General features: G+C 46.3%; 1 protein-coding gene across 6 annotated transcripts in view; it reads left to right on the top strand.

The window, feature by feature from the left end:
- The window catches only part of NHSL2 (NHS like 2), a 100,145-nt gene that overhangs the window by 34,608 nt on the left and 45,177 nt on the right, over window positions 1-20,360 (top strand). The window contains exon 1 of one of the 6 annotated variants that reach the window (XM_061598231.1): window positions 13,261-13,334. The exons of 4 other annotated variants lie outside the window; for them this stretch is intronic. In XM_061598231.1, the coding sequence (XP_061454215.1) occupies window positions 13,331-13,334 (4 nt within the window). In that variant the 5' untranslated portion in view covers window positions 13,261-13,330. Of the gene's footprint in view, window positions 1-13,260; window positions 13,335-13,471; window positions 13,658-20,360 lie in introns of those variants that run through there. One more of the 6 variants, XM_061598234.1, reaches the window with a different exon arrangement.

Genomic DNA, 20,360 nt, shown 5'->3' with positions numbered 1-20,360 from the left:
AAGGCTATCCATGGCTACTAACCATGATGGCTGTTCTCTGCCACCATAGTCGGAGGCTGTATGCTCCCAAATACCAGATCCTGGAAACAGCAGGAGGGGACAGTGCTCTTTTTTATTTTATTTTGTTGATTTAAAATATTTCTATCCTGCCCTTCTACCCTACAATAGGGCACTCAGGGCGGCTCACAATAAAATCATACACAATAAAATTATACACAGTAAATATTAAAATAAATAAAAAATACATAAAATGCAGTTAAGATATCTAGGACAGTGATCTTAAAAGCGACTAAAGAGGTAAAACTAAAAAGGGGGAGAAAATAAAATCAGTTTCAGGCTCTACCTTCACTCCCTCCCAGAGGCTCTCCGGAACAAGATGGTTTTCAGAAGTCTCCCGAAAACCACCAGGGAGGGAGCAGAGTGAACTTCTTGGGGTAGGGTATTCCAAACCTTGGGGGCCACGGCTGCCAGTCGTGACATCTTTCATTCCACGCATGCAATGGAGACCAGAGGCAGCTGATCTTAAATTACTTGCACTCAGGTCCCGCTTGCAGGCTTCCCATAGGCATCTGATTGGCCACTGTGAGAACAGGATGCTGTGCTAGATGAGCCAGCAAACTCTTATGTTCTTAATCACACAAAGAGTTCTACTCATGTTCAAGTGAATGCAACTAAAGCCTGTTACAGATCTTCCCTGCTCAACATGGGAAATTTAGGGCCAGTGCACACAGGGACAGACATGCATAGAGATGTTGGGGGATCCCCACCTTTAACGATTGCATGTTGAACATGAAAAAAAATGTAATGCACGTCTATGTAGTAGTAGGCATCATCTCAGAATTCTTAGCATGGTTTAATAACCAATCCCTCTTCTTCCCAGGGAGCTCTGGGAATTGACGCTCTGTGGGGCTCCTAATAACTCTCAGCACCTTTAATAAACTATAGTCACTCCCCAGGATTTTTGGTGGTGGTGGGGAACCATGACTGTTTAAAGTAGTATAACAGGGCTTTAAATGTATAATGCAGATCTGGCCTACATTTTAGAAAAATAGTTGTGGGCCTAGAAAACTTAGATGAAGCCTGGCCTGATGGGCCATTAGGAAACATCTGTTGTTCACTGTCTAAGTAGCAGGTGATAAAAGAGACAATAAATGAAGGACTATGATCAGCCTTGCAAACAGGCTCATAAAAATTAACAGACTACTTTTTTGTTTTTTTTACTAGCCTAGTGTGGGCTGGCATGAGAGGAACTGATGCATTATTCTGGTAGAGGAGGTCACTTCATTCCTCTGGCAGCCTATTTGGTTCTGTGCTGGGTGCAGAGGAAGGATCTGTCAATTTCGATTCTCTTAGCATTTTTTCCAAACTTAAATTCTGTTCTCCACATTTTTGCAGCAGTTTTGTTATTTATTTTTATTTTTAAAAAATCCTCGTGAAAATGCATCAGTGTTTTAGTATAGATTTCTCCTAATGAACACATTTTTGTATGCAGTTTTGACTAATGTACACATGTTGGCAAGCTGTTTTCCTTATTTTAATGCATTTTTGTATGTTATTTTCCCACATACTTTCATTTTTATGACCACTTTCCCATAATATATGAGCATTTTTGTAAACACTGGTTAGAGAACTGTGTGAATTCTGAAGGACAGCTATATTTTGGTTCGCATGTTGTTTTGGAAAGTGTGAGTGCAGTTGATGCACCTTTAATTGCAAACTGAATCAAATTTCTTTCCATCCCTACATGCAGAGGAGGGATGGAGCACTCTGTCTCCTTCACCAGCTTGCTCACTCGCCTGCACTGAAGGCATGCTTAAATGTGAGGGTCAGACTGTGACTGTCTCTTTCCTTGACACCGCAGGAAAGCATCGGGCATGAAGTTATTTCAAAGTACCTTGTAGACACCTTCAGCATTCTAAGAACCTGTGTGTGAACAAAGGCCTAGGGCGTTGCATCCTTGTGGATCCTTATGTGTGTGTTTTCCGTGCACAAGAGACTGAAAACAACTCTTGCTTCAACTGGGTTTTTCATGCAAGTTTGTTATCTTGCAAAACCTACATTGCTTCTTTTTGCATTGCAAAATGCTTCTTCTCTACTTCTTTTCTGTCTAGATCAGATGTTATCATAAATCACACCACATGCCGAAAATCCCTGGGACTACAATCATATGTGTGAATAGATTGGGTTGTCTTCTGAGTAAATATATGCATTGCGCTGTGTCTCTTTCAGGCCCCATCTATACACTTGAAGCAGTATTATACCACTCTAAAAAGGCATGATACAGCTGGTATAGCACAGTGGGAAGGAGAGCCTGGCTGGGAGTCCAGAGTCTGTGAGTTCAAATCCCCTCTCGTGTCTCTTGGGTGTCAAAGGCCAGCTAAAGATCACCCCCACAGTGAGTGGCTCAGGGTTACACGCCCTGCCACCTGTGCAGCCGTGGGCAAGCTGCATAGTCCCAAGGAGCCCAGTTGCCCCCCAGCTGGCAGTTGCAGACAAGGAAGGGGCTGGCTTGTGCAGCTGTGGCAAGCTGAGCAGGCCCTAGCCAGCTGGGGAGGACTAGCCTCAGAGGGAGGCAATGGTAAACCCCCTCTGAATACCACTTACCATGAACACCCTATTCATAGGGTCGCCATAAGTCAGGATCGACTTGAAGGCAGTCCATTTTTCAAAAAGGCATGGCTTCCCCGAAAGGATCCTGGGGACTGTTGTTTGTCAAGGATGCTGAGAACTGTTTGGAGATCCCATTTCCCCTCATGGAGTTACGTTTCCCAGAGTTCCTAGGAAGAAGGATTGATAGTTAAACCACTCTGGGAATTATAGCTCTCAGCACCCTCAACAAATGACATTTCCCAGGAGTCTTTGGGTGAAGGCATGACTGTTTAAAGTGGTATCACAGTGCTTTAAATGTATGGTGCGGATGTGGCCGGGCAACTGTTCAGGTTGTCAAAAGAGACAAAGAAGGATTCAGAAGCCAGTTTCTAAGATCCCTGAGAAGGCAGTACCTGTAGGACAGTTGCTATTTTATATGCGTTTTGATCTTCCATGTGGATGGTGAAATAAAGCTCACGTTTTACGTCCCTATGTTGTGGGATCAGTGATCTTTTCCAAAGATCCGATGCACTTTCTTTCCCCAAAACCTCTCCAGACTTCTCCCACATAGGAATTCCCTGCCTGTTAGTTCCTGGCTAGAGTTAGTGGAGGGCTGTCACTGCGGCTATCCAGCCAGCCTTGCATCACAGAGGAATGGAAGGCTGTCTTGTAATCCAGCAGCACCAATGAGGTCATTTGGGCAGACGGCCTGCTTGGCTGTGCCATTGAATTGTCTTTCGGTGTCTGATCTCACTTCCCAGACTGTGCCACGGGCCTCCTTCCTGTCACTCTGACTTGGAGGCAGTTTCCTTGAATTGTGCTTGGAGGTTTTCAGCAAAGGTAGCTGGATGGAGGGAACGGAGTGCTCGAGGGTGGGCTAACGGCTAGGCCAAAGGTGTGGTCAGCTTCATGTAGGAAGGGCCATGGCTCAGTGGAAGCGCATCTGCTTTGCATGCAGAAGGTCCCAGGATCAATCCCTGGCTAGCCCTTTCCGACATCTTTCTGGGGACTGCCCTTTGTCAGGAAGATGAATGTATTTGGCTTTTAGGTGCTTTTTAAAAAAATGTTAAGTTTTCATTGTCTTAAATTTTTTTTTTACTTGTGTTTTGTGTTTGTGCATATTTTTTGAGAGCTGCTTGGGGGCTTTTTGGCTGAAAGGCAACACAGAAATAAACTATAACATAACATTATAACATTTCCAGGATCTTGTCTGAAATCCTGGAGAGCCTCTGCCAGTCAGTGTACACAATACTGAGCTAGATGGATCAATTGTCTGACTTGATATAAGGTAGCTTCCCATGTTCCTCTGAAGCTGCCTTATGCCATGGGTCCATGTAGTTCAGTACTGTCTACACTGACTGGCAGCAGCTATCCAGAATTTCAGGCACTGAGTCTCTCTCAGACCTAGCTGGAGATACTAGGGATTGAACCTGGGACCTTCTGCATGCAAAGCGGATGCCAATGAGCTATGACCAGTAGTATAGTGGCAAATTCAGAAGTGCAGGGTCCCTTCATGACAGTCATAACTGCACCCCCTCCCGTCCCCCTCCTGGTTTTTTTTTGCTGCTGGGTTGAGAATGAGATCCTTGTTAATGCCTTCATCCGAGGAGCCCAAAATCATGAGAGAAGCCTGTTAACTACTGAGAAGAGTCTTCTCAGTGGCTGACTCACCTCTTTTCACTCTGATTGACTCCAATCAGCAAGAAAGGGCAAGGAAGCATGTTAGAAGACCCTTCTCATTGGTTAAACACTACGCCTTTTCATGCTGATTGGCTCGTAGGATGCTAGAACCTTAGAGACCCTGCTGGGACCCTGCTCCTAAAAAAGTAAGGGGTCTAAGACCCCCGAAACCCTGGATGACTTACACCCTTGGCTATGACCCTTCCTAGTGCATTTCCTGTCTCAGTCCTCAATTCATTGAAGGAAGCTCTTCTTACCACCTGAAAAATGCAGTGCTGGGTCTTTTAAAAGATTCCTTGCTGTTTCCTAAGTTTGCCATCTGACATCTGGAGGGTTTTATTTTCTTCCCTCTGTGTTCTTGAGGTCTTGAAGTCATGGGAGTTTGGAGGGCATCTCTGTATAAAGCAAGCTTCCAGCTTGCTTGGTTTCTAAGGGGAAAAAGCTCTGAATAGCTGCAAGTACTGCGTGGCGGATGCCTGCATGCTGGAACAGTAGGACAGGTGCGGGAGGCATTGTGATGGGAAAATAGGGACAAATCAGTGCGATTCCATTGGTATTCATCCCTACAAGCATGCAGATGAAAGGCTTTGGTTTTGCAGAAGAAGAAGAGAAAACAATTCCTTTTTCATTAGCAACCTAGACAGAAAGGAAATGCTGCTAACTGGGTAAAGGGCTGGAGATTGCAGGTTAGCTTTCAGAAGAAATATTGTTCCACCGTGCAAAACAGTTCTTGATGTAGGTTCCATGTGGACTGATGCTTTATCTTTCCGGTTATCGTGAATGAAAATTGCAGCCACTTGACCAGGAAAAAGAACAAACCTAAACAATCAGAGTGTGAAAGTGGGGAATGGGGGCAACAGATGCAGGAAGTCGGTTTGTGTTTGCCAGGGTTGATGAAAGGGTTCCAGCTAGATGGAGCTCTTTGGGGGAGTGACAAATATTGCTTTGGAATTAGTGCTGCTTCCCTGTGTACTTGCTTCTGCAGCCCACAACATGCCTGCTCAACCTGCATCTTTACAAATAGACAGCTTACAAACAGACCTGCGACAAAATGTTTCAGTGTAGAGTGTGCTTGTTGAGGATGCCAGCCAGTGATGCACGCCCTTTCCCAGGATATTTCATTCCTCTCCCCCTTCCCAGTTTTCCATTCCCTCACACCTTCCACCAGTCAGTCAGCATTCTGAGGCCAGCTGTTGGGGATCTCTCTCTCTCTCTCTCTCTCTCTCTCTCTCTCTCACACACACACACACACACACACACACACACAGAGAGAGAGAGAGAGAGAGAGAGAGAGAGAGAGAGAGAGAGAGAATTGGTACTTGGATAATGAGCTTGCTATATTTATACGGCAGCCTTAACCAACCTGGTGACCTCTGCTTGGTGTTTGGACTACATCTCCCATCCGCTCCAGTCAGCATGGCATGCTGTACATTTAAAGCACATTTATTCCCCCAAAGAATCCTGAGAACTGTAGGTTACCCCTCATAGAGGGACAAGTCAGTGTGGGGTAATGGTTAGGGTGTTGGACTATGACCTGGGAGACCAGAGTTCAAATCCCCACTCAGCCAGGAAGCTCACAGGGTGATCACGAGCCAGTCACTAACTCTCAGCCTAACCTGCCTTACAGGGTTGTTGCAAGGGCAAAATGGGAAGGAGGGGAACCATGTTTGTATGCCACCTTAACCTCCTTGGAGGAAAAGTGGGACAGGAATGTAATAAAATAAATAAAATAATTGACACCCTTAACAAACGACAGCAAGAGTTTCTGATGAAGTCTTCAAAATGCTGAAAATGAAATGGTTCATTAATGGAGGCGGGGGGAGGAGGCAGGCTTGTATGGGGATGATCAGCTTGCTTTAGGACAGAAGGAAATTTAACACAGCACCCCTAGTTTTGCAAAGAGATGTGTAGGAGCCCGGGAATTCTACAGGGCAGTAGTCTTGATTCTGCATAGCATTCTGCTTCACCTTGCTGCGAGAAAATTTAGCCAGGCACATGCACGTTAATGCCACGTTGAAGGCTTGTGATGTAATAGGATCATGATGCCATTGGCTGAACAGCGATCCTGAGGGCAGGAGGAGAGGTTGCTTAGCAACCCTGTTTAAGAGCAGCTTCACCCTTCTGTGGGTGTGACAGGAGGTCTGTTCTGCAGAGGCAGACTGGCACAAGGCAGGCTGGCACACAGTGCTGTGCTCCCCTCCTCCAGGTTATGTGCCTGGCCACAGATCCATCCCTCTGTGTTTCCCATAAAAGCTTCCCTTTTGGCCTTTTCCTCCTGCTGGCCTCATCCCTGTCAGAGCTGCGGCTGGTCACCGCAACCAGCAGGTGGAACTTCTGTGCCTCCCAGCCAGGCTTTTAACAAGCTCTTTGGATGCCTGCCCCAGCTGAGCTCTGGAACTGTGCATGACGTGCTTGAATGGAACGGCGCCTCTCCCACACCCTGCAGGACCGGACTGCAGACGTGTGAGGGCAATGCACATATGTGCAAAACATAAAAGCGCACACTTCCTGATAGCAGACTTGCAGTGTGTGTGTGCACTGCTTCTCCCCATACCTCTGTGGAAAGATCTGTGGTCAGACCCACTGAAGGGAATTATTCTTTGGAAGGAAAGGATGGTGGTCTTTGTTTCCCCTCCCCCCCATTTTAGTTCACTCTGTGACTGCCTGAATTAGGCAAGAGAGGGAAGGCTACATAAAGTTTGTTCAGGGAGTGTTGCTGATGTGGTGGTTCCTGCCTTTCGCTGTTTCTGCCTTCCAACCCTTCCCCTAGTGAGCTTCCCCACCAGTGTCAAACTTTGTTCTTTCTCAGATGCTTTGAGCTTCAGGCATAAGCCTAGGTTTTGCAGGGCTTTTGTGATGGTACCAACACCTCTTTTTTCGTTGCCCAGGCAAGCCATGTTGTGCTGGCACCCACAGTACTTTTGTCAAGTTATGAGTATCGGAACTTCGTTTTCCTTTTAAACCAATAAAGCTGAGGTTTTGGAGAGGGACCTTGGCCAAGGTGTTTTCAGTGGCCCCCCTCTCTCTGAAGCTGGCCACTTTCTTCTGACAGGTGTTGCTGACAGCTGCCTAAGCCTCATCCACACCATGCATTTAAAGCGCATGGCTTCCCCCAAAGAATCCTGGGAATTCCCAGCGCCCTTGGGAAAGCCATGTGCTTTAAATGCATGGCGTCGATGTGACTGTAGTCTTTTGCCTTTCCTGCAGGGCCCAATCCACGCAATCTCTTTGAGGGAGATGATGAGGCCTGTGGAGGTTAATGCTCCTCCTTGTTCCTCCAGCTGCTCATTCACTCCCAGAGGGCAAGTGAGCAAGGAGGCAGTGCCAGGAGACGGGGTGCAGCTCAGTGGCAGAGCATCTGCTTTGCTCAGTCCTCAGCATCTCCAGGTAGGGCGGGAGAGGCCTTTGTCTGAAATCCTGGAGAGCCCTTGCCAACCGGTGCAGACCAGGTGTGGAGCACCTTTGATCTTCCAGGTATGGCTGAACTACAACTCCCATCAGCCTCAGTAAGCATGGCCAATGGCCAGGGATGATGGGAGCTGTAGTTTAGCAGCACTGGGAGGGCCAAAGGTTCCTCACAGACTGTGCAGATGATGTTGAGCTAGATCAGGGGTGAGGAAACTCATGACAATGCAGCCCCCAGGCCTCTCTGGCTGGCCCTTGGAACTCCTTGCAGACCCCTGGCCAGCCACACACTCCTCTCCCCAGCCCGCATACCTTAACTGGCTCTGCTTTGCACCCTCCTTGAATGTTTTCGCCTGGCTGGGATGTGCCTTGAACTTGGATAATGCTCCTTCCTTGCCTGGGTGGAGGATAGAGGGAGGGTGTGAGCATGTGTAGAAACTAGCTTACTGTACCAAGGTAAACTTTGCATTTGTTGCTCTGCCTGCTTTTTGCCTCTGGCCCTGCCCAGCGCTGGCATGCGGCCACTGAAAGGTTTCCCAGAAGGTTTTCCTTGGGCTGAAAAAAGGTTCTCCACCGCTGAACCAGATGGACTGTTGGCCTAACCTGGTAAAATTTCCAAGAAGGTTAAAAGGCTCCAGAAATTGAAAGTGGGTCATAATCGGCTCCCTATTATTAGCTAGCTATTGCTAGTCGGGCGGTATATAAATTTAATAAATAAAATAAAAATAAAAATAAATTATGCAACAGAGAACAGAGGAGGACTCCTGAGCAGTACAGTAGTGACAAATTCAGAAGTGCAGGGTTCCTTCATGTTAGTCACAGCCATGCCCCCTTTTTTGCTGTGTGGTTGAGAATGAGATCCTTCTTAATGCCTTCTCCCACAACAACAGACATCCCTAGGAGCCATTAAGAATGAAAGAGGAGGGTGTTAGCTACTGAGAAGAGTCTTCTCAAAGGCTGACTTTCACTCTGATTGGCTCCATTCAGATGAAAAGGACAAGGAGTCATGTTAGAAGACTCTTCTCAGTGGCTAACACATTCCCCTTTCATGCCGATTGGTTCGTAGGATGCTAGAGACATAGGGACCCTTCTGCTAAAAAACAAGGAGTCCAAGACCCCCCCCAAGACCCAAGACCACTGCATTCCTGATCCCAGGCCAATTAGTGGCAGGGTGGCTGGAGAGTCATTTGGCTTGAGCCTCAAGCTCAGAGGGGACCTCAAATTTTTTTACACTTGTTAATTTTGGGGGCATTTGATAAGTTTTGCAACTTATTTTTATGCAACTTGGACCATAATGGGACTCAGTGTCTCAGCTGACAGCAGCAAATTTAAGCAAATAAGGGAAGGTAAAATTCATTCATACTGGTGTTTGTTAACCGATATAGATATTAATATACTAGATAATGATAACAAAGTCCACGCTTTGCATATCTAAGATCAAGGAAGTTTTATTGCTTGGCATCCCCTGATAAACATCTTGCTGTCCTGGACTCCTTTGGAAGGAAGGGCAGGATATACATTCAATAAATAAAACAAAATAAATAAAAATAATAGGTTTTGGCATATGAAAAAGTTAAAAAATGTTCATAACTATTAATACAAATAATAGTTCTGATGGCACAAGATTTTCCCGTGATGAATATGTCCTCTCAGATCAGCTGATTACATAAACAAACCATATATGTTATGGTTAAACAAACCACAATATTTATATATATATTTGTTGCATTTATACCCCACCTTTCTTTCCATGGAACCCAAGGTGGCATACATGTGGTGCCCAAGTGGTCTCCCATCCAGGCACTAACCAGACCCAGACCTGCTTAGCTTCAGCAAGCTGGTGGGTGACCTCATATGCCTTCAGACCATAGCCTGAGACCATTATGGCAATGAGGAGCCTCAAAAGCTGTACGTGGCCAGCCTTCTCTGGCCTCAACAGGAGCTCAATGATCCAACCCCTCCTGTTTTCCTTGAGAAGGTTCCTCTTCTGCCTTTATCTAAGGCAAGCATTTCCAGTGCACTGGGAAACAATGGCAAATGCAACAGGTACTGGAGACCTCTTCACCATCTGTCTCCCCGTGTTTTTGCTACAACAGGCTACGAACAGCTACCCCTCTGGTTAATTATAATAATCAGTATAAGCTCGTTGGTCTTTTCAGGGCATGGTCTTGAAGGCAGGTCCAGGTTTGGCCAGTGACTCGAAAGGATGCTGCCTAGTAGGAACCCTCCATACAACACCTTGAACAGGGCCGGGGCCCTTGGGCACTAGCCTGCCCTGGCGCCCACCCGCCCACCTCACCTACCTACCTTCTGTCATCTGCCGTGGATCTCAGAGAGGGAGCTCCCAGACACCCTCCTACTGCCGCGCAGGCCCCGCCTACCTTTCCTTTGATGCAAATGCTGGTTGTGCTGCCGGCGCAAGCCTACCATCAACCAAGATGGCGGCTGAGGCTTCCCTAAAGGATTGATGCCTCCACTGCCATCTTGGTTAATGGCACACATTCATGCTACACGTGCCCATCCCTGCCATCAACCAAGATGGCAGAAGGGGAATCAAGCCCTTAGGGAAACCTCGGCCGCCATCTTGGTTGATGGCAGGCTTGCACCCGTAGCACAACTAGCATTTACTTCAAGGGAGAGGTAGGTGGGGCCTGTGTGGCAGTGGAGGGGGTGTCTGGGAGCTCCCTCTCTGTGATTCATGGCAGGGGCGGGAGCCAATGCTGCTGCAGGAGCACTACCCACCCACCCTAAGGAGGGGCCCTTTAGGGGCCCCTTGGGACCCAGGGACCCTCAGGCAGGGCCCAACCTGGCCACCCACTGGTGCTGGCCCTGACCTTGAATTCCATCATGGAAGAAAGCGTTTGGATATAAATGGGAGTGGATGGTCCAGAAATGGGAGTTGTGGTCCAAAACATGTGGAGGGCACCAGATAGGCAAAGGCTGGTCTTTACCATGGAATGCAGTTATTTACAAATTGGTGCCAAGGGTGTAGCTAAGGTACTTTCCAGGACTTGGGGGAGCAGGTCCACAACACCAATCTGTATAAATAGTAATATATGTTTTACATGGTTTTAATTCTATAGATAGTTTAATTACATTTTAATAATAACTTTTTGTATGTTTTTATTTGTATTTGTTTTAATTTTTGTAAGCCACCTTGAGCCCCAGTTTTGGGGAAAAGCCAGGGTATACATGAATTTAATAACAACAACAACAATTTGATAACAGAGTCTATGCTCTGCACATATAAGGTCAAAGAAGGGTTGTTGCTTTGCACCCCTGATAAACGTCTTGGGCTGCAGGGCTGGAGAAGGCCTCTGTATCAGACCTGCTGATAGTCAGAGAGGACAGTCCTGGGCTTTGTGGACCATTGGTGGTGGAAGCAGCTCCTCTGATCTTGCATCTCATGTGGGATATATGGGACAGCGGGGTTTGCTGGATCTATGTCTAGTTTACACATTTCATTGCCAGTTTAAGAAGCAAATTGGCTACCCATGAGCTGCTTGCAAAATTTACCTTTTGCTCCCAGACCTCTTGGCCAAGAGTACCCAATATGGTGCCCTCCGTGTGTTGTAGTGTATAGCTCACATCATCCTTGACTGTTGGCCGCATATGCTGTCTGGGGCTGATGGCAGTTGTAGCCCAAAATATCTGGAGGGCACCACAGTGGCTACCTCTGCTCTGTGTTGCTTGCTGACAACCCCCTATGCAGGCCCACGGTGGCCTTGGTCTTGGCCTGCATAAGAACATAGGATACTGCCTTGTACTGAGTCAGACCATTGGTCCATCTAGCTCAGTATTGTCTAGACTTCATTGGCAAGGGATTTCCAGGGTTTCAGGGAGGGACTCTTTCCAAGCTTCACAATGCTTACCCCAGCTGAGAGATGTCCTTTCCAGAGGACAGTGCTCTGTGTGTGCCACCCTTGCTGAATGGAGCAAGTTATCCTAACGGCACTAGGGCCCAAGCATGGTCTTAAGAACATAAGAAGAGCCTGCTGGATCAGGCCAGTTGGCCCATCTAGTCCAGCATCCTGTTCTCACAGTGGCCAACCAGGTGCCTGGGGGAAGCCTGCAAGCAGGGATTACTTGGAACAGGGGTTCTCAAACTGTGGTCCATAGTGTGTCTGAATCAAACGTACCGATTTTTAACTGTATTTTGATTTCTTCTTTTATTTTTTATATTGTATTCTATTGTGTTACAATTTGAAATCTACAATATAAGAAAGAAAAGCAATCAAGACACAACTAAAAATCATACAGCGTGGTGTATTACAATTGCTGCAACAAGCGGAAAAATCATGAAGGGAGATCCCCCGAGACCACCAGCAATTTTCGAGTGGTCAAGTGGGGGAAAATGTTTGGGAACCATTATTTTGGAGCATGTGATGATGACCCCTGATCCTTGCTGAAGCTAAGTAGGCCTGGATCTGGTCAATACTACAATGGGAGATCAGCAGGGAAGCTCACACACACACTGCTTTGAACTCCACAATGGAAAAAAGTGGGGTTATAAAGCTACTAAATTAAATAAATAAACACACCAAAACAAGGCAGCTCTGTGCTTTCCTAGCCAGATTTGTTTACTGTGGACAGTTACAGGTGCATATCTGGCTAAAATAACGTAGACTGGGTTTCCTCCCTTCTGCTTAACGGGCAGAGGTTTCATGTTTTTTAAACCGTTTTGTAATGGGCAGAAATGAACAGGTGAAAGATTTGCCATCTCTGCACCTTCATGCCAAGAAAACTTTCACCCAGGGATTTTCTGCTTGTTTTGTGACTGCTTAGCTGCATGACAGAAGATTTATGTAACTTTAAAGTTGACAACGAGGACATTGAACTTGTCAAGGATTATCAATACCTTGGCACAGTCATTAACCAAAATGGAGACAATAGTCAAGAAATTAGAAGAAGGCTAGGGGTGGGGAGAGCAGCTATGAGAGAAGTAGGAAAGGTCCTCAAATGCAAAGATGTATCACTGCACGCTAAAGTCAGGATCATTCAGATCATGGTATTCCTGATCTCTATGTATGGATGTGAAAGTTGGACAGTTTAAAAAGCAGATAAGAGAAAAATCAACTTATTTGAAATGTGGTGTTGGAGGAGAGCTTTGCGGATACCGTGGACTGCGAAAAAGACAAATAATTGGGTGTTAGAACAAATTAAGCCAGAACTATCACTAGAAGCTAAAATAATGAAACTGAGGTTATCATACTTTGCACACGTAATGAGAAGACTTGATTCACTAGAAAAGACAGTAATGCTGGGAGAAACAGAAGGGAGTAGAAAAAGAGGAAGGCCAAACAAGAGATGGATTGATTCTATAAAGGAAGCCACAGACCTGAATTTACAAGATCTGAACAGGGTGGTTCATGGCAGATGCTATTGGATGTCGCTGATTCATAGGGTCACCATAAGTTGTGATCAACTTGAAGGCACATAACAAGAAGATGCTTTTATAAAAAAAAAGTGCTAACCCTTCCAAAGACCTCCCCTTCCTTATCTCAGAATCGCCCCTTCCTCCCTGCACTTCCCATTTCATAAGCTATATTTGCAACATTGTGGTTTGCTCATGATGGTCTTGCTGGAGGGAGGGGTTCCCTTCTACCAGCTGCAGCTCCGGATAAGAACCTTCCGGAAAGACACTTGCAGCTGACAAATGTGTAAGCTAGGGGGTTGGGGACCACTCCCCTCTCCTTACCCTGCTGGTGGTTAGAAGGACAGAGGACAGAGAACTGCAGAGATCTGGGCTCCTTCTGCACCAAGGTCTGTTGTGTGGCTGGGAGCAGAGAGAACACAGGAAGCTGCCTTAGCCTAGATCAGACTGATTTGACCATCCAGCTCAGTTCACTCTGGCTGGCTGCAGCCCTCCAGGTTCTCTGACAGAGGGTCTTTCCTGTCACCTGCTCCCTGGTCCGTTTTTAACTGGAAATGCTTAGGGACTGAACCTAAAGCCTTCTGCATGGAAAGACTAACCCATCATCAGGTACCATTCTGGAGGGCTAAAAACTGGCTTCATTTGTGAGATCTGCCAGAACCTTTATTTCCCAAAACTAGCTGCAAGGGGAGGGGGCTTAAAATTTTATTGGCACAGTGGTAGCGGGTGGTGTGTGTGTGAATCATTTCCCCTGTGCTGCTTATTGTCATTATTTCCCAACCTCCCAGTAAGCTGCTGTTAGCCCCACAGTGGGGAAAATCCAGGCATTTATATAATCTACATCCTCCCACCTGCCCCTTTATCCAGCAAAACTGGTTGGGTGTTCAGAATGGATGCTGCATTCTGCTTCTTAGTTGGGGCTGTAAGGCACTGAGCGGGAATGGGGGGGCTCTGGGACTGGGCCACTTCAGGGAAGCTTCGGGCTCCTTTACTGAATTTGCAGCTTTCATTTGTGGAGAGAGATAGAACTAAAGGCATGCAAGCAGACACCTATCTAATTTCTCCCTGAAAAGGAGACCAGCTGTCATCTTTTCAGCATTCTGGCCAATGTATAGGCACTGGAATGATTGACAAGCAGCTAGAATGATTGACAAGCACCTAGACCACGGATTGGGAAACTGTGGCCTTTCAGAAGTTGTTGGGACTCCAGCTCCCTTCAGCCCCTGCCAGCGTGGCCAGTGGTCAGGAATTATTGTAGTCCAACATAGGGATGGGGGAGAAATTAGATTCAATTTGAATTTAAAGCCAAATCTATCAAATTTGCCCTTTCCAAAATAATATGAGAACCAAAACACAGCCATCCTTTGACATTTTCACTGATTCAAATTTTGTAGTGCAGCTCTCCAGTCGAGTTATGCTTACAAAAATGCACATGATAGGGGAAAGCGCGCATCAAAATCAACATAATGGTGACAATAACACAAACAAATGCATTATATTAGGATAAATTGCTTACAAAAATGTGTACATTAGTCAAAACTGCATAAAAAAAATTGTTTATTATGAGGAATTTGCACTAAAATGCCGAAGAATCTTAATTAAAAGATTTCTTTTAATTGCGAGTTCCTCCAGAAATGCAGTTGGATTAAGATGGAAATATGAGAGTGAACCAACAACATCTGGAGGGCCATGCGTTCTCCATCCCTGCACTAGACTATTTATTTTTTTCATGAAATGTTATGATTAATATTAATACAGTGAAATAAATATGGCAGTCCAGCCTTCACCAACCTGGTGCCCTCCAGATGTTTTGGACTACAACTCCCATCAGCCCTAGCCAGCATGTGCCAGGTTGGCAAGGCTGTGTTAAACTACCTGTATTTAGATTCTGGATATTTTGCAATCATCTCTCCCCCCCCCCGCTGCCATATACCCTTAGGCACTCTCACCACAATATCTCTCATAGTGCAGTGGCTTTAAAAGGATTGTTTTCATCCTGATAGGGTTGTGTGGAATGCTGTAGTAGGTTTTGGTCTACAATCTTTTGGATACTGCGGGGCAGCTGCGTGCTAAGAGGAGAGGATGGCTCTTCAGACTAGCTGCTAGTTGCTAGTGTATACGTGCACAGCTGTTTTCACTAGAGAACACCTTTTAGACTGGCATGCTTGTGAATGCCACCCATGCAGAATACAAAGAGGCAGCGGGGTCATTTTAAAATGGAATGTTTATTCTAACCAAGGGGTTGGGAATCGTTTTCAGCCCGAGGGCCGCATTTCCTTCTGGGCAACCCTCAGAGGGCCACTTGCCAGTGGTGTGTGGAGCCAGAAGCAAAAGTAGGTGGAGCAAGGAATGTAAATTGTACCTAGCTAGGGCTGATGGGAGTTAGGTTGGAGAGGGCTGGTCTAGGGAGTGGTATAAAAGAACTGGGTAACCTCCCTGGTAGACTGTGGGAATGCTGTGGACATAATATATCTCGACTTAAGCAAAGCTTTTGACAAAGTGCCCCATGATATTCTGATTAGCAAGCTAGCTAAATGTGGGCTGGATGGAACAACTATTAGGTAGATCCACAGTTGGCTACAGAATCATACTCAAAGAGTGCTTATCAATGGTTCCTTCTCATACTGAGGGGAAGTAACGAGTGCAGTACAGCAGGGCTCCATCCTGGGCTCAGTGCTCTTCAACATTTTTATTAATAACTTGGATGAGGAGGTACAGGGAATGCTTATCGAATTTGCAGATGATACAAAATTGGGAGGGATAGCTAATACCGTGGAAGACAGAAACAAAATTCAAAGGGATCTTAATAGGCTGGAACATTGGGCTGAAAACAACAGAATGAAATTTAACAGGGATGAGGGCAAAGTTCTACACGTAGGAATAAGAAACCAAATGCACAGTTTTAAGATGGGGATACTTAGCTCAGCAATACTACATGCGAGAAAGATCTTGTGATTGTTGTTGAGCACAAGCTGAAGATGAGCGAACAGTGTGATGTGGCTGCAAAAAAGGCAAATGCTATTTGAGGCTGCATTAACAGAAATATAGTTTCCAAATTGTGTGAAGTATTGGTTCCCCTCTATTCGGCACTGGTTAGGCCTCATCTTGAGCACTATTCCAGTTCTGGTCTCCGCACGTCAAGAAGGATGCAGACAAACTGGAACAGGTTCAGAGGAGGGCAACAAAGATGATCAGGGAATTAGAAACAAACCCCTATGTGGAGAGACTGAAAGAGCTGGACATGTTTAGCCTTGAGAAGAGAAGACTAAGGGGTGATATGATAGCACTCTTCAAGTACTTGAAAGGTTGTCACACAGAGGAGGGTTGGGATCTCTTCTCGATCGTTCCAGAGTGCAGGACACTGCGCTCAACATCTAAGGCCCTCCTCCGAGTGCCATCCCATCGAGAAGCTCGGAGGGTGGTGACTAGAACCAGGGCCTTTTCTGTGGTGGCCCCTGAACTGTGGAACAGGCTCTCCGATGAGGTGCGCCTGGCGCCGACGCTACTATCTTTTCGGCGCCAGGTGAAAACCTTTTTATACTCCCAGGCATTTTAAAGTGTGTTTTAATGGTATTTTCATCATTATTTGTATTTTTGGATGCTGTTTGGTTCTTTTATTGTTTGTTTGTTTTGTTTTCTTGATTTATTGTATTTATTGTATTTATATATTGCTTGTTTTTTATCTTTTTGTACACCGCCCAGAGAGCCTTCGGGCTTAGGGCGGTATATAAATAAAATAAAATAAATAAAATAATAAATAAATAATGGGATCAAGTTACAGGAAACCAGATTTTGGGTGAGCATCAGGAAAAACTTTGTAACTGTTAGAGTGGTACCAATGGAACTAGTTACCTAGGGAAGTGGTGGGCTCTCCAGCACTGGAGGCCTTCAAGAGGCAGCTGGACAGCCCTCTGTTGGGTATGCTTTAAGATGGATTCCTGCATTGAGCAGGGGGTTGGACTGTATGGCCTTATAGGCCCCTTCCAACTCTACAGTTCTGTGATCCTATGAAAAGTGCAACAGCCCAGGCTTCGGTGTTTTATCAGTTCGAAGGTAGGCCTGCACAGCTTTAGCACTGTGTTGTTATGTGCCTCCAAGTCGACTACGACTTATGGCGACCCTATGAATCAATGACCTCCAAGAGCATCTGTCATGAACCACCCTGTTCAGATCTTGTAAATTCAGGTCTGTGGCTTCCTTTAGGGAATCAATCCATCTCTTGTTTGGCCTTCCTCTTTTTCTACTCCCTTCTATGGGAGGCTTTCCCCGCCAGAATCTTTCCCACAGAGTCACTTTGACTAGCAACATGGCTACCTTTCTATCTAAGCTGCTAGCATGGTTCTTCTCCACCTGAGTCCCCACTGGCACTTTGCCAGCCTTCACAGACCTCCTCCCAACCTGCATCCCTTTTTTGCACGCTCTCTCTCTCTGCTTTCTCTCCTTTTTACAGCCCCACAGCCCTCCACCTTAGGTCAGAGGTACAGTCTAGAGCAGGGGCTGTTGGGAAATGTAGACCCAAGACTCCACGGGCCAGCAATTTAAGCATCACTTATGCCAGGGACGGGGAGCCTGTGTCCTCCTAGATGTTGCTGGGCTACAACTCCCATCATCCCTGACCATTGGCCATGCAGGCTGAAACTGATGGGACCTGGAGTCCAACAGCATTCGGAAGTTCACAATTTCCCCATTCTTGACTTGTTCAAATGGGCTTTCCGTTTTTATTCTGCCCTTTGTGTCCTTTCCTTCCTGCCTCCTTCTCTCCCGTTGCTTCTCCACTGCTTACAGCAGCTAGCTGAAATTTGGGACCACAGGGGGAGAATTCCTGCTTTTTGTCTTCTGGTACAATCAACCGTGTGAGCTGAGAAGTAGAATGATTAAAGGGGCTGGCTTATTCCTGGAGGCCATTTTTTAAAATCCCACATCAGCTGATCAATAGCTGGTGCTGAGCTTCTTACAATGCATGCAAGAGGCAAATCCTAATGCCTTGTTGTTACTGTGATCAGAACACGCCCAGCAACAGAACAGCAATAATGCAGAGGTGTAACTATCAAAGTGACAGGTGCATGGCTGCATCCTGTGTTTCCAAAAGCACAATGTAAGGGTCAATGTAAGTCAGCAGTTCCCAAACTTTTTTTCCACTTGAAAATTGCTGAGTCTTAATGGACAACTCAGTGATTTTTCTCTGTGTTGGAGCAATTGTAATGTGCTGTGCTAGATACTGTATGATTTTTAATTGTATTTTTATAGACACACCAGGGACCACCTGAAAGAAGCTTGTGGACCTCTGGTAATCCATGGACCACAGTTTAGGAACCCCTGAGCTCAGAGTTGTAGTTGCCTGCCTGATACCTACTCTTTTTTTTAAATAGGGGCTATTCCTTGAATTGAGTAACAGTTGAAGGCTCAGAAATATTTGCTTGTTTCCACGTGAGCAGAGATCCAGCCAAAGGGCTCTTTGACTGCCTACCAGAAGATGCTCTGGGCAACCTTCTTCCCTTGATGCATCACAGCTGCTACTCTGATAGAGACTCTGGTGCAGTGCACAGAGGAAAAAGTTTCAGCAGACCCTTTGGCAGCGTCTCAGAGTAATGAAAAAGAAGTTCTGCCAAAGCATCTGTTGTTGGAACTGAGAAGGAGGCGGTTAAAGAGCCCTTTGGCTGTGTCTCCGATCAGGTGGGAGTGCTTCAATGGGCAGAAAACAGTGTTTCTGGCCCTTCAGTCTTCCATCAATTCAAAGCATTGTTCTTGTTTAGATTGGAGTTATGAAACAGGGATGTGAACTATCCATCCCATACATACAGAAAGAAAATGTCTCAGTTCCTTGGGGCCAGAGGCTTTGCTAGGGGCCAAGTGGAAAGCTGCTGGGCAGGGTGGATTGAGCTTTTGGCCTCCTAATTGTCCATTAGTTGAGAGACGAGAGGTTGAATGAGTAATAGATTAATGGAGTGCCTATGTGTGTGAGAGAGAGAGGATGGATGAGATGCATGCTTGTGTGTGCGAATGAGAGGGGGGAAGAGGTGTCCTGTGTCCTCTTTTGCCTTTGGCTCCACCTACTGCATCATCAGTATGCAGACCTCAAAACCTTCCTCCGGGGAAATGCAGCCCTCAACTTCAAAAAGGTTGCCCACCCATGATCTATCTTCTGGGAGGGGAACCTCCTGCTCATAAGTCACAGTTAGCCTGCAGGCCGTTTCCCCAAACCACACCCACCTTTCCTACACTTGACATCAGTTGTGGGGCAGGTAGAGATGCAGCTGGATTAGCTGTGCTCACACAGCCGATCCTGCAGAAAGCGGGATCGAACTCCCCACACATCAGCTGACATCAGATGATTGACAAGTGGGCGATCCTGCCCACATGTCAAAGTTGGCTCCTAGGGGTGGGGAGATAAAAATCTGGCCTGCAGGACCAAGAAGGCTCCCCACCCCTGGTATATCTAGACCATAGACACTTTGAGAACTGAGAGGATGCAATGAGTCAGCCTTCCTCTCTTTTGCGTTAGCACCCAGCGTTTTCAACCCAAAGCTCCTGATGACATAGAAATAAAAACCCTTATTTTTTTACCTCGGCTACTCCTCAAAAACTGGTGTAGCATCTAAAAACTGAATATGATACCATTTCTACTGGGGACCGGGAGGGAAATCTGGTTATAGGACTTGTTTGTTATGTACCTCTGTGGACAAACCCCAGCGGCAGGGCCGGCTCTACCATGAGGCAGAATGAGGCAGCTGTCTCAGGCAGCAAATGTTGAAGAGTGGAGAGTGGACAAAGCCGTGTGTGGCACACGGCCTACTCTGCAGCTCCTAAGTTAGCCTGTTGCCCTCGGGGGCTACAGAGGATGTTCTGATGGCAGCATTGAAGCAGGATTCAACTGCCAGTCTGGTTGGCTTTTGTGCATGTAATGAGGTGGGCTCCATCTTGCCCTTCACCTCAAGCAGCACAATGTCTTGGGCTAGCCCTGCCTAATAGGGTTGTTCCTACTTTTTTCTTCTTCCCTGCAGGACTTCTTTTCGGACTCATCATCAGCCATATACATTTAAAGCATACCACTTTAAACAGTCATGGCTTCCCCCAAAGAATCCTGGGAAGTGTAGTTTCTTAAGGGCGTTGAGAGCTACAATTCCCAGAGTTCCCTGGGAAGATAGATTTCCTGTGAAACCACTCTGAGAATTATAGCTCTATGAAAGGAATTGGGAGCCAGTGTGGCGTAGTAGTTAGTATGTTGGACTATGACCTGGGAGACCAGAGTTTGAATCCCCACACAGCCGTGACGCTCACTAGGTGACCTTGGGCCAGTCACTGCCTCTCAGCT

Source organism: Rhineura floridana, chromosome 16 (genome assembly GCF_030035675.1).
Source record: "Rhineura floridana isolate rRhiFlo1 chromosome 16, rRhiFlo1.hap2, whole genome shotgun sequence".
NCBI lineage: Eukaryota > Metazoa > Chordata > Lepidosauria > Squamata > Rhineuridae > Rhineura > Rhineura floridana.
This window is presented reverse-complemented; position numbering and strand designations above follow the sequence as displayed.